General features: G+C 47.5%; 1 protein-coding gene across 2 annotated transcripts in view; it reads right to left on the bottom strand.

Moving 5' to 3' along the window:
* The window catches only part of MMD (monocyte to macrophage differentiation associated), a 26,710-nt gene extending 12,419 nt beyond the window's left edge, over positions 1-14,291 (bottom strand). Inside the window, exons 1-4 of one of the 2 annotated variants that reach the window (XM_031556356.1) lie at positions 14,241-14,291; positions 13,257-13,507; positions 2,444-2,478; positions 1,390-1,567 (exon numbers count right to left, since the gene is read on the bottom strand). In XM_031556356.1, coding sequence (XP_031412216.1) covers positions 1,390-1,567; positions 2,444-2,478; positions 13,257-13,507; positions 14,241-14,276 — 500 coding nt within the window. In that variant the 5' untranslated portion in view covers positions 14,277-14,291. Of the gene's footprint in view, positions 1-1,379; positions 1,568-2,443; positions 2,479-13,256; positions 13,508-14,240 lie in introns of those variants that run through there. The other variant, XM_010721582.3, reaches the window with a different exon arrangement.
* Positions 14,292-14,768: the final 477 nt, after the last annotated feature.

Here is a 14,768-nt window from a genome sequence, read left to right as displayed (position 1 = left end):
CCGCCGGGGCTGCCGTGTTTGCAGTGCTGCCGATAACCGGCGGCTCAGTTCCTCCTCCCGGCTGCACGCCACTGAGGATCCGTATCTGCTCACAGTTGCCCGAGCAAGGGTTACGTTGCATAAGTGAAGAAACCCAGAAACGATGTTGAGAACGTTTCCATAAGTGTTCCATTGCCTATATCACTATGGGACTAATCGGGGCATCAATGAGGAGAATATTAAGTTCTGTTCGAGCTTCTGTGTTATAATTTAAGATCTTGTTTACAATGGGATTCGAACAGCTCCAGCCCTCAACAACAGCAAAGTGCAGGCACAGCAAAGCAAACCACCATTAGGCAAATAAACCATCCAGCACCGCAGTGTGTTTGTAGGATGGAGGCAGATGGGACCTGCTGGAGTGTTACCCCCAGCTGAGCAGCCACCTCTGCCTACCAGGAGGAACTAGCACCGTCACTTGGCTGATGGTCAAACTAAATCCAATCTCCCACGGCCGTGGGTCCCTTTTACTAAATCTTCCTCCACATCCTGAGCGAGCAGGCAGTGAAGTGGTAACAGCTTTGTAAGCTGCCCCCACGAGGCAAGGAGCTTGTTAATAAGGAATTTAACTTGTTGTTTTCTCATTGAGCAAAAGGAATTTAGTTCTTATCAATGTGTGAGATATTTGTAAAATGGGTTTTACAGGATGAATAAGACAGTCCCTATTTGATGCCTAATAGAAGCTGTTTGCACAGCAAATCTGTTCTAATGGCAGTTCTTGACAGTCTCAGAAATGAAGTCAATGACTACAGGAGCTGTGTGGTTTGCCCCTATTATTTCTAGGTCACATTTTACCCATACAGAAGCTCCTGCAAAGCCTTTGGGGAACTATCTACAGTCTAGGGACAGAGGAGTTCATTCTCCTGGATGTTTAAGCCATCGCACTTTTATGAGCATTAAATTGGCACACAAGCATGTGTCATTACTGAATCAGAACTTGGGCAGCTTTTATAGGATTATGCAAATTGGGACACAAATGTGGGGTCTGAAGCTACAAAATTTGCAGCTTTCATTCTATTACAAGAATGTCTTGGGTTGCACAAATCTATCAAGCCAACAGGTGAGACTTGCTGGAAGTTTGCTTTTACCCAGCCAAGGTGAAATTTTAAAGGCCACATGAGATGTCAGTGGTGAATCAGATTCTGTCAGGAGGTTTCACAAAACATCTCACACGAGAGCTGAGTTTCTTACAGCCATTTAGCGCAGATAATTTGTTTATGTATCAGCCTGCATAATACCTAGTCTCTTGATTTGTTGAACAGATAACAGACAAGCATAACTCCGTGCTACCAAATGGATCTACCAGTGATATTGCTAAGTAATGTTCCCAGGTACGTACTTACTTTTCAGAGCTCGGAGCTGCTGGTGGTGACGGGCTCTGTCGGAGCAGCAGAGAGGCACACTGTGGCTTGAGAAGTTCTGAGTCGATGTAACACAGCAGAGAGGCAAGCTGAGCAGCGTGGGGCATTAATGAGGCATGGGAAACGAGTCTGACAGGTGGAACTCCTCTCCACTCCCAGTCTACGCACTTCTGGCAAGGGAAGAGAAAAATATCTTTTGCTTTCTTCTTACTTTGTAACAAATCTGAGAATCTGGACTTCCTCTCTTGGGAGTCTTCTGGCTAATGGAGGAGGGTGGTGGTTTCCCTGAGGTTTGATTTAGAAGCTATAAAGATAAAGCTCTTTCCCTTTCTCAAGTTTAGAGAACAAATTCTGAAAGAAGCATGGTTGTCACTGACTGCTTCATACATGGTCGGAGTAGAAATGTAGTCTGACAGAGACCTTCTTGGCTGGTAAAATCTAATTTACTGACACAATTCTGGAAGAAAATATCCTATTCTTCAAGTTTCTAGTACAAAAATTGGTTTTGCAGTAACACAACCTGTAGGACCAGGACAACAACAGGTCCCAAGTGAGCCCAAGGCAAACCTCAGTGTGCTGCCCTTGGCCTGTGCTCAGGCACACCCCTGTAGTGCTGCAAAGCAATTCATGTTCCCCAGGGAGGCTTGGCATGTGTGGGAACACGAGGCTGCAGAACACCCTGCGCTGGGGCTCAGCGTGGTGCAGCATCCTTGGGCCAAGGCTCCTGCACAGCACATGAACATCTCTCTTTTTTCTTGCTGCAGACTGGCTCAGATTGCTGCCTTTCCTGACAGTCTTTGTGAAGGAGAAGAATCTTGTACTGAAATGCATGTCAATGGTCTTGTGAAACAAGCACCTCTCCCTCTCTCAGCCTTCCCTCAGCCTAATTAATAAGGTCATCCTGCTGAAGGCAGCTTATAAATAGCTTTCCAAACACTAATGGAATTAGTTCTGCCCTGGACAACATCTCCAGGGTGACACTGGTGTCTAAGAGGAATTGCCTCCTTGGCACACAGTAGAAATAATGTTGAAGCACAAACATTTACCTGATGTCACAGCCTTCTTGCTGCCAGCATTAAACCTGAAATGAGATTACAGTGTTACTTAGTAATATCAGAGAAGATTTACCACAAGTAAAACAAGTGATGTTAGAGGGTTGTGCCTTGTAGTAGATTAGGTTATCCTAGATAATGAAAGTCTACTGAAGGTTTCTTTCTGTCAGTATTTCTGATAAAAGGGTGTTTTTCATGGCCACAAACCCTCAAGATTTTGCAGGGATCTATGTTGGGGAATAAGATAAAGTACTGCAGGTTGGTGGGAATCTTTAATATGAGGTCAATCAGTAGGAAATGAGTAGAGTAGCTATAAAGTCTCAGAAGAAAGCAATGTCTTAAAATTACTCAGTTACTTAAATAATTTGTTGAGCTATTGAAGCCTTCTGGAAGCAATGACTAAATTATTAAGACTTAATATTTTGGAATTTTCTATTAAAAAAAACCAACACACAATGAAACATGTAACAGAAAATATAAACTTACACCAAAATACGGAGAGAAAATGTGTCAGTTGTTCTCTGATGTAGGGACTTCAAACTAGTGAGAGTTAAGCTTCTAAACAAGATACAGACATTATTATGAAGTTAAAATTTCATTATCTATTTGACTAATGAAGTTCAATTGTATCTTCAGGAAAATAATTCCGAAACTGTTATTTTGCAGTCATTTGGCCTGTGCATCAGATGACAGTCCTGTTTTAGGTAGTAAAATCACACAGATTTCAAAATACAGACCTAAAAAAATAAAGGTCGAATTTGATATTAATCCGTATTTTCCAAGAACATAAATGGCTTTAAAAATTATATCGCATGACATTCTTGATTGTAAAAGCACAGTTTCTCATATTCTAGTTGTTGAGACTATTTATAAAACACAGATTTTTTTCCTTATTGTGATTAACAAAGGTGGTTTCATTTGGATTCGTGATGTACCTCCCATGTACTTCAACCAGCAACATTTTCCAGCAGGGCTGAGGTAAGAAAACTTTCTGTTGGAGTGAAACATTCCTCCATACAGATGTTATGTGCTTAGATGAAGAAGCCACAAGGCCTGGAGATGCTCTGTGTGACTGAAATGAGATTACAGTGACGAGGAAGGAGGGGGGTCTGGCCCTGCCACAGCCACGCAAGCTCTGAGTCATCAGCTGATGATGGCAAAGAAAATGGATTTCATGAAGTGAAGAAACATCCTGCTTTCAAATATTGATTCTGTAGGGTTTCCTTTGTGAAGCATTAGTCATAGTGTCCCAGAATTTGGGGCCTGTTTAGAAATATCTGTTTGTTTTGGCTTTTAGTAATCGGACGGAAGAGGAGATGATCAGGGATGTTAACCTTTTTCTTTTCTTTTTTTTTAAAGCAAAGCATTATGCATGCAGAACAAATGACTTCTCTTTTATATTTTATAAATATACCCATTTTTGGTGTCTCAGAAGTAAATGGATAACATTGACACTAGCACTGAATCCAGAATAAAACAGGCCCACCTTAAAGTCCTTTTCCTCAGGCAAAGCAGAGTGTCTTTAATCAATGTTCACGGAATTTATGTGCAAAAATATTTATTCTCCTTCTTTGTTCCCACCATGGTGTTTTTCCCTGCAGATGTGCCTGCCATCCATCTTGACTCTCACTATCTCATTTTTGACATCACAATCAATGAAGTGAAATAAGCTGTTACTTAATGGGCCCGACATAAAATCTATTTAAGTTAAAGGAAAGACTCTCATTGTTTCCTATCAGCTCTAGGTCAAGCCTAAAGAGAGCAGAGGGAGCGGAATTTACCCTGTCATTTGTCATCTGAGAGGAAATAGTTTCCATATCCCATTTGGACCACTTAGAGATTTTAAACATATTTAGAGAAAGAAAACAAATTGATTTCTTGTCAGTGGACAAATGGTTGAAACTTTACTCCAATAGGATATTCTCTCATTTTCAGATTTTTAAGATTAGTTTGCCTGTACTGCGTGATTTTTTTTCTCAGTATTTTAGAAAAGTCAAACACAGGAGTGAAAGCCATGATGAACAGAAGCCAGCTCTCCTGACCAGGTGTCCGAATGCCCCGCGCAGCCATGAAACAGCACAGGAGCCTGCAGCCTCTGCCCTGTCATCCAACTGCTGGAAGGCCCAAAGGAAGAAGCCCCAGGAGGGGGGATGATGTTGGGTGCCCGATGGCCAGTGGGCAAGCAGCCTCCCAGAAGGGCACGGCATACCTTGGGCTGTTTTTCAAGACTGCACATTCCTATTCTCCATATTTCAAGGTCTGATAGCAACACGATCAAGGAGAAGATAATTTAGCTTAACAAAATCAAGAAATAACAGACAATGCTCCTGCTGAAGAGCTGAAATGGAGGTAACTGCACACACACAGCACAGCTTTCAGAAACTCTTCCTTCTAAGCAAACCTTGAAGAGAAGACCTTGCCAGAGCTTACCTTGTTCTGCTGCACTTGACGTACAACTTTTTTTTATCTGCAGCTTGTAAACATAAAATTGCAAGGCCACATTTTTGAGAATGGAATGCAAAACCTTGGAGGAAGGCCACGCTGCAAAACATGTTTTCTCCATACTTCCCCAGCAGCCAGGCTGCAGCACTGGCAGATCATAGCCTAGGAATTCCCGATCTGCCCTCAGACCATTCCTCCTGGCTGAGGTCACTCCACTCTCTGTCTTTCTGTTTGCATTTAGCAGGATCAATTTTATAAATTGCAGGACCAGATACAGCCTTGGCATATGCCTGCAGGGTGTCCCAGCTAACACGGTGGCAGCAAAAATCTCTCCACCTACAGCAGAAAAGTATCATACTAAAGTTGCAAAATCAAATGCCTTAATATTAGGAAGTACCAGAATCAAAGTCACTCTAACCTGCTCCTTCTGTGTATGTCTAATATGGAACAGTATATGATGCCATCATCAAACTGCAATTTTCCTGCAGGAAAAATGACACACTGGGTAAACCGTTCTCGTTGGGAACAGCTATTCAGTATTTCACTTGCTCTTTACTTTTCATTTTGCGGCCTGAGATTTCATCCAAACTGGGAGGTCTCACAAAAAGCCTTTCTGACAATCTCATCTCATCCTGGGAGAGCAGAGCAGTCCTAACCTAACTTGGGCACAGGATGTGTTGTTACTCAGATGCTCACGGCATGCAGATGGGTGCTTGGGATAACTGAGTACAAACACAGCTGTACTCGTGGCTGGGGATCTAAAGGTGACCTTTAGGCTCTCACCTCTACCCAGTGCTATGCAAAGCTAGCTGAGCTGCATGTTACACAACCAAGCCAAAAGAGCTAGAGGTCTTTAACAGCAAGAGAATTGGATCAAGGCTTGTGTAACAAGAATGAGACCTTAAAAGGAGATGTTGTTTTAGGTATCCCTGTGCTGCTAAGGAGCAGAGAACAAATATTTGTAGGACAGCCTTCACAAATCCCATTCGCATAACCCTCCCCCCAGCAATAACAGGCTGCCAAACAGCTCTCTGCTAAGTTTTGCTGCAGGTGATGAGCATGCCTGACTTGGAGAGCAGCCGCACACTGAACCCGGCCGTGGCACAGCAGGACCAAGCTGGCAGGGAATGACCCACAGCCACTCCATAGCTGCGACTCAACACACCTTCATCCTGGCTGCTCAATTGGGCAGCTTTATGGCCCCAAACCAGCTTTTCTTGTAAGCTGAAAAGTGAAAAACTAAACCAAACTGCTTAGGGCATCTGCATCAGTCAGTATGTACCACCTGCAGCTTGGGGCTTGACAGAGGGGAGATGGAAAGCAGCACCTGGGGCACCAGCTCTGCCCATCGGCTCTTCAGTCTCTGCACCACAGTCCAACCCCCAGTGTGAGCTACCAAGGCCCACCAGTAAACCACGTCCCTCATGCCATGTCCACACTCCCCAAACACCTCCAGGAATGGGAACTCCACCACCTCCCCAGCAGCCCAGCTGTCTGCTGCCCAGAGCTCTGTGGAACCAGGCTCCCTGCTTACAATGCATCAGGCTGCCAAAAAGAGCATGCCGCAGCATGGGCTACAGTGTGTCTGCACCAACTGGGCACTTTTGCATGCAGAAACGAGGTCCCAGCTTGGAGAGAACAGTGGAATGGTAGCCATCCCTCCTTGGATGCTCACATGGATGAGGGCAGAGGCTGCCCTTTCCTGCCCTCAGGGCACGGCACAGGGCCATGGCTGCACAGCCCTGCAGGACGGCTGCCAGCTCAGCCCAGCCCTGACCTCACACAGCCCCATGGCTGCAACTCCAAGGCCAGCCCTGAGCCGCAGCTTTGTCCTCTGCCAGAAGGGTTTGTTGTGACGGCAGGTGAATTAATTAATGGGCCTCACCTCCCTGGCTGTGAAGTCCCTGGGGAGATGAGGCATGTATCATTTTTACTGCGCCACAGCCAGGTGAGCGTAACGCAATATTTCCACTCAGGGATGACCGTGCTGCTACCTGACTGTACAAAACACAGCTGCTTTCCTCACTTAGTGGTGGCAAAGCTGACATCCATTAACCATCCCGTTTTGAAAACCATACCCCTCAGAGCCTGCCAGCTGCAGCAGGCTGACGCCAGGCATGGCCAAGGCAACTGCCTTCACTTTCCTTGTGCTGGGACCTCAGGATGCACCAAAGGAACACGCTCTGTTTATACTTTGTTCACTTTATCATCTATTTTTGCTAATAAAATCTGCAAATAAACTTATAGAGCCAGCCCGTTTTGTATCTCTATTTGCTGTTGATAGAATAAATTGCCTTTCCTACAGATTTTCAATTATATATCAGCTTATATTATATGCTGCCCCACATCGGCACAAGAAGAAAAGGTTTGCCATTAGAACCCTTTGCAAACATGGTTCTCTTCCAATCTTTCTGCCTTGCTGCTAAATAAATGTGTACACAAGATAGCGTGCGTGTTACTACAAAAGACCATTATTTACACAACGTCCAAAGCTGTACAAACTCCAGTGTATAGTTCAGTGTATTTCCTAATTCACAGAGCCCACACGGCCACGCTCACACCACCTCCAGAACCTGAACTCCCACACAAGGAGAACCCCAGCCCTGCTCCTCCTCTGAGCCCCAGCACCCCGAGCTGCTGCACCTCTGCACTGCCTTGGCATCACTCGCATAGAAGGAGCCTTGTTTGAAAAACTGAGGCTGCTTCTTGCTTTGCAGCCAGGCAGCAGCATCTTTTTGGCCATATGAGCATGTTGTCAGCTCCTGGAAGCCTTGCAGGGATGTATGCGTATGCACACTGATAGGTGGCCCACGGTTTGCCATCTAGATTTAACTGCAGAAGTGATAGAGAGAGGAGCAAAGGCCAGGGTGATTTACAACAGCTGGAGATCTGGTCTGGATGCTGCAATATACCTCACGTACAGCACACGTGGCTGTGCGTCATACAGCAGAGGCTGGGCCTAGAGGCAGCTTGGCTGCAGAAGGCACAACATCAGGAGAGCACAAGCCCAGTCAGGTAAGAGCTTTGTATCTAAAACGTGTCCTGACACACTCTTCAGAGGAGGTGAGGTATTTTTGAAGCTGACTATTTTTCTTCCAACTCCCCAGTTCTCTGAGCTCATTAAAATGAAAGCACTAATTTCCAGGAGGGGCCAAGAGGGAAAGGTCAAGGAAGGACTTCTTCATGTCAGTTCTCAAATTCCAGCGAGAAGAACGGTGGAGTTTCATTAAGCTGCTGTCAAACTACAAATTACTGCACTGTTGAAAGAAAGTAGGGCTGCTGTTACCTCACACGCAAAGGGCAGTGGCAGAGTGGCAGAGACCTGATGCCTTACAGCTTGTGTACAAGCCTGCCTCCTGCCACGGGTAGGTCTCTATGCAGGCTGCCAGCAGCAGGAGCTCAGCTGGGCAGGGCACAGCCCAGGCCCTGTGTCACACATCCCCTTTGCAGCAGGGCTGACAGCCACGCAGCCTCGTGCTGGGGGCACAGAACCACCCAGAGAACAAAGCACTTGCCAAGGACTGAAGTCTTCCAACAAACAAAGCAGCTGTTTTTGTTATTGCACCAAGCCTTAAGTAATGCAAGAATCCCTTTGGAAGGCACTGCCATCTCTGCTAAAGGGGACATCGGCCTCTCAGGGGGCTCAAGTTAAAGGCTGCTGCTTGCCACTTCATATTCCGTGTTTCCTGAACAGATGTCAGAAGAAGAGGGATTAGACAAATCCCAATGGAAACAAATACTTAATTTTGTTCATTCCCTTAGCTTTTGAAAAACACTGCCTGGTCCAACCTCGCACCTAAAAGTAGGAAAGACAGCTGCTTGAGACTCTGAAGCAGAACACAAAGCAATGCTGCCTCAGGGTGCTCCTAACCTTCACTGCCTTCCCTGCTCAGCAAAGCTGTCCTCAAATCCACATGTGGCTCTGAAGACCCAAAAACTGTCTTTTAACAATTTGCTAGCTAGAGCAATTAGCAGTTATGTTGTACAAGGAGCAACGCAGAGCATGAAAACCAGCAGGAGGGGATATGTTGGACCTGAAACCAGGGCTCAAACATGGGGCTCTGGATTCCAGAATATGCTTTTTTGGAGGACAGTGCTCGGGATGGCAATTGCTTCACGCAGCTGTCAGGCCCTGTCACGTGAGCTTCTGGGAAGAAGAAAGAAGACAATCCCAAGGAGGGGGGAAAGGATGGAAATCAAGCTGGAGGGACTTTGGAGGTAAATTCAAGATATACCATGACGCTGAGTTAAAACAGAAACACCTGCAATCTTTATATAACAACCTGTAATTATGTGCTCATACAACTCTGAGAATGTACGTATATACATGCATGATATCAACTAAAATGGGTACAACAGCCAAAGAAGCTGGCGAAGTTGCTTTTCTTTCCACGCTATCTTTTGTTTGGAGATATGTTTTACCATGGATTTAAAATTTTGAAACAGTTGTAATACATTACAGCATTTTCTGACTTCCCTTCAAATGCAAGGCTGCTGAAGGTCACCCTTAGTGCTGACCACCCCATTTTATTGCTTTCTGCCATTTTAAGGAATTTATTTGTTACAACAGTGCCAGAGCACTGGAACACTTAGAAGAGCCTGCGCTGCTCCTGCAGCTCTGTGTGTAGAGCTCTGCTCACCCTGGGTGCTGCCAGATTAAGCCCAATACGTCCCTTTGAACTCAGAGCTTATCTGAACCCCCTCTGCCCTCTGTTGGGTTATTCTGCACAGCCAAGCTGGATACAACCAGGCTGGCGGGGCTTTATCTGCTAAGACAGCAAAGCTGCGCCCTGCAGGTGTAGAGCCAGTCTGTCAGGGTAGTGCCAAAATAGAGGATGAAAAATTTGGCCAGCTGCAAGACAATGCTCCCAGCACTGAGCAGGACGCCCACTGGGCAGCACCGAGTAGAGCTGGGCCTCGTCTACCATGGGTAAGAACAAGATTTTGCAAAGCGTACGGACACAGAGCTGCGCTGAGGGCACAGTCCTGCTTTCATCATTTTCCTGCATCCTTTCCATCCAGCAAGCACGTCTGGCCTCCTGCTCTGAAAATCAGCAGCCATCTGGCCTCCCTGGTTCCTGCCTCCTCACAGGCAGCTGTTCTACTTCAGCAATACAGGAAGCTGAGGCCCTATGCCACGACTGCTCTGCTCCTGAGGGATGCTCACCCAGGCAGGAATGCTTCAGTCCCTCTGATGCTGCCACCTGTTTTTGCCCTCAGCAAACTCTGCTGTCCACCATCCCAGATGTGATGCACCCGGCTGGGGGATGCTTCCTCCCAATGCAAACTAACATTTAGGATCAAGTAGGCAGTGAAATAGAACAATATCTTCACCTTCAGCGGAGGGAGCAGGCAAAGCATTTTCATGTGGCAAAACAGGGTGAGTTGAGCCCAGCAATAATAATACCTTGCACCCTCCTAACAACATTTAACTGCTACCCAAAGAAGCAGCTGGACCTCTGTAATGCTGAGAACAAAAAATCCCAAGAAAAAGGAACCCCAGGGACGCGTTATGTTGCAAAGCTGGTGAGACAAAGTTAGCTAGAGAGAAAGGAAAAGGATCCCTTTGTCCCTCCAGCATGGTAGGGATAACAGCAGATGTGCACGTGTCCTCTCAGGCCACTGACCTTGCCCAGACAGCCACACAAACAGGCTCAGCAGTGCTGAGTTGTGTCCTCAGTGCTGGCTGGAAGCTCCCACTGCGAGCAGCTCCCTGACCCCGCTGCACAGAGCTGGTGGAGCCGCGGTCCTGCCAAGCAGCGCAGCCAGCACGGTTCGTAAAGACACGGTCCAAGGACGTGGTGTTAACACTTCCCAATTATTTTCTGTGTGCCAGAACAAGTTAAGGTAGCAGTCTCTGCCCCGGCTTTGAATTTCCTGGCTTTCCCCCGTCTGCGTCACAACAGAACTCTTCCCTGTCAGCCTCTTCCTCAGCTGTTCAGAGTCAGTGCTGGGAGCGCGGCCAGCTCTGCTTCCCAAAACAAACACCCGGCCTCCTGATGCCAGACATTTGCCTTCTATTCAATACCCGAGGGACCAAACACTTGGCTTTACAAGAGCTGCCCCGATTTTCTATTCTGCAGAGGTATATAAATAAAAATGCAGCTTTTACAGAGTCCTGTCTGCACCGGAGAAGACTTGATGGCATGTCCCTACAAGCTGCCTCTCTCCATCAGCTGTAAACAGAGCCTCAATTAATTAATGAGGTTTTCTTCCAGGTTAGCACACATTGTATCAGCAAGCAAAATAAGGCTTATTTTCAAATACTTTTTTCTTCTGTAATTACGTCTGCATTGGAGCGGATGCTAAGCCTGTATTCCTTGCTCAGACCAAACTCAGCAACAGTGCGGTGTGCTTGTGGGGTAAGGAAGAGCCGTCCCGTGATCCTTCAGTACTGAAGGAGTGTGAAATGTGGATTATTCAGGAGTATGGCTGTATCTGTGTGCTCCAAAACAGACACGGATACTTAATCAGACTAATTCATAATTAACAATATCTCCATACCACTGCCCACGGAAGGATCTGAAGTTCCTTCATAAATATTAATTAACTCAACCTGACACCCCAGCTGTGTAACAGTTACTGCTGACATTCACAGATGGAGAAACTGGGGCAGGATTTGTGCACACAAAGCACCCACAGCGTGGGGAGCAGCAGTGGGGAGTGGGTTCCGATGCTGCCAGGCATGGATCTGCCCCCGGAGCCCTCCTCCAGGCTGGGGGCTGCCTCCTGGGAAGGTTAATGCCAAACAGCTTGATGTGAGAAAAGAGAGCTAGCAAGCAGCGTCTCCAAGGAGACCAGCATGCAAGGCAGAAAGAGGAGCTGGAATGGGAAGCTGGGGATGGCAGCAGCTCTGATTTTCCCATTTTTGTATTCCTAGTATGCTTTTCCTTGGTAACATTGGATGGTTTTCCACGATGAATGGCAGGGTGATTTACAGGCAGTCCATTCAGCTTCCTAACCCTGCACTGCAAAGGAGCGGCTTGCTGCCATAACCAAACCCTCCCTGCTGCCCCAGGAGCCCAACGCCTTCATCCTGAGCAGCTCCTGGCACACACCCTCTGGTGTGCAGCCCCACAGCAGCCCTAACCCCCACCTGTACACGTTTCCCCACTCGTGCCCTTTGCGGCAGGACAAAGGCAGCACGGGGAGCCTGGCCCTGTGCATAGCACAGCCACTGGGCTGGAGCAGGAGCCCAGCTGAGTGCTTTGCCATGCAGAAAGCACAAAGGCAGCTTGTGGGATTGGCTTTGCAGTTTGTACTGCAGAAGCAGTCATACATAACTTTTAGAAGGGCGCTAAAGCCAGCTGAAGAAGAGCCTTTCCTGCAAGCTCAGCCTGTTAGTGCCCATCTGCCCACAATAACCCTGCCCCAGACACAAGCCAAGTGCAGCATCACAGACCTCCACTCACAGTGATCACTTGCAATTCCCTGTTGTACCCAAGTGCTCTTGCTGCTTCAAGCACACCAATGCTGTTCTGCTATAGCTCTAAGAAACCCATTCCAGCCCCTGCCATTGGGATGGCAAAGTCCTGATGCACCTTAGTGCCTCATCTGGAAAAGGATTTTGCCAACTGCGTAGGACTATCAGGAGGGAAATGTCATTTGTTGCTTTGAGCTCAGCATTACAGGGCAGAGTCCACCAGCCCTGTCACAAGCAATAAATCCCCTTAGCATCAACAGTGCTCCTGAAGCAGCTCCGCTGCTCACAGGTCTCCCTTTCTCCCCACCTGATGCTTCATCAAGAAAACACAACCATGCCAAAATCAGCAGTTTTGCCACTGACATCCAGGGAGCCAAGAATTTTGGTTTGGCGTACACCAGGTATTTGTTGTCAGAGGAAATTATGCATCTGGAAGATTTCTGCTATCTGAAGTATTAATATAGCTTTGCAAGTCTCTGTGTCTGCAGAATTACATAAGCACACAGTGTCAGATACTGCATTACTTCCATGACCTTTGATAGAAAACTGTGGACCTTTCTGCCCTTATTGTGGATTTCATACAGCATCTCACACCAACAAAGAAAACAGCCATGAGCACGCAATCACAGAATCACAGGGATCCCTTATCACTGAGAAGGCTCAATCGCTGCCAAGTTTTGCCAAAAGCAGCTGGAACTTGCAGTTAATTGCACTTTTTCAGTGCTGAACAAACAGAACAAGGCATTCAGCATTGTTGTTTCAGCACAGTATATGGCAGAGCATCACACCACCAACCCCCAATTTGTCACCTGTACAGCTGAGGTGCAGCACAGGTCCCAGCCCCGTGCAAACTGTGCCGGCTGCACAGAGCTCTGCTCAATAACACAGGAACTCAAGCCATCTGTCTGACCCCATAACAAATAAATCGGCATCTCAGCTTACCTCGTGAACTCGTTATCCTTTTGCAAACGGAGAGTAAACAGAGGTGCAGAGGCAGGTGGGTCGGCAGAGCACGGGGCCCTCACACCACAGTAGTCCTTTTCACCTGCAGGTCGGGGGAGGTTTCGTAGGCAGAGACGAGCCCCTTTGCCCAGCGGGTGCCCGGGGTGCCCTGCTGCATCACCACCAGCCGGATGGGGGGCTGGCTGCTGGCCGGGACCTCGGGAGCATACTCCTTGCTGGGATCCTTCCCCCTGCAGTCGTAGAGCACACAGGAGATCAGGAAAACCAGGAGCAAAATCACGTAGCTAGCTACCAGAATGATGAGATTCAAGGTAACAGGGTCAATCTCCAAATAAAACTCCATTTGATCCCATACTATGGAGTGCAAACCCGGACAGTGAAGTTTCATATGCACGAGTGAGTGACCGCTAACTGATCAGAATAGATGTATTGGCTTTGTGGTAAAAATACATTAATCCTCAGGTCTCCTGTAGCAATGGATTTCACCGAACTGGATGATTAAAGCAGCTCAGTTTAATAACTTAAGCTCCTTCGTTTAATGCCACGTTGCCTACAGCGGCAGAAGCTAAATTTGAATGCTATATTGACAGCAAAACATCTCCATTATTCAGGGACTCTCTTTCCACAGGTGGGCACCAAACTGGGTCTCCTCAAAGGGCGTTTTGTAGGACACCCCTAAAGGTGGGTTTGGGCTCCAGATGTGCTCACTGCGGCTGTGGGCTGGATAAAACCACACTATTCACTGGTAAACAAATACAGAGATAAATGAGGGGAAAAGCCACTTGCAAGGTAACTGTTCTAAGTCTAATTGGCCCGATTCTGATTCCAACAACTTTTTGCCCTGCCGTGTGCTATGGAAGCCCAATCCCTCCTCCACAACACAGCACACAGCAGCAAGAAGGCCATGGGGAAGGGCAGCAGGCAATGCTGCTGAGCACCCAGACCCCACGTCAGCACGCTCACCTCTTCCACACAGAACCCGGAGGTTTTTATCAGCATTACAGCACAGGAGGGCTTTAGGAAGGGATTAGGCTGTCATCGTCTTAGCGCTGCTGGAGCTGTGGAAAAGGGCTTTACATGTCAGCGGGAATCGGATCCGGGGCGTCTAAGCTGTGAGTAAGAAATATGTCATGGGGCCACGCGGCTGCCACAGCCCCGGACACAGCAGCTCCACAGCCTGTCCCGCAGCCCTGCTAGCTCTGTGCAGATCTGCATCCAGAAGAAATAAGCACAAACCAGACATTGCAGGAGCCTACATGGTGAGGATGAGCACTTGGTGATGCCGAATAGCACCAGTGTAACTTCACGCTCCATGGAAACACACAGGTTATCACAAAAACAGCAAAGAACTCTGAGATCAGATATGAAGGCGTTATGCCTTGGGAAAAGGAGCTCGTGGGACCCCACGAGCACTTTGGCTGGCAGAGCCCGCAGCACACCCCCCAAGGACAGGCGGTGCTCCCGGTGAGGGCCGGCCAGGCGGCGCTGCCT

Source organism: Meleagris gallopavo, chromosome 20 (genome assembly GCF_000146605.3).
Source record: "Meleagris gallopavo isolate NT-WF06-2002-E0010 breed Aviagen turkey brand Nicholas breeding stock chromosome 20, Turkey_5.1, whole genome shotgun sequence".
Taxonomy (NCBI): Eukaryota; Metazoa; Chordata; class Aves; order Galliformes; family Phasianidae; genus Meleagris; species Meleagris gallopavo.
This window is presented reverse-complemented; position numbering and strand designations above follow the sequence as displayed.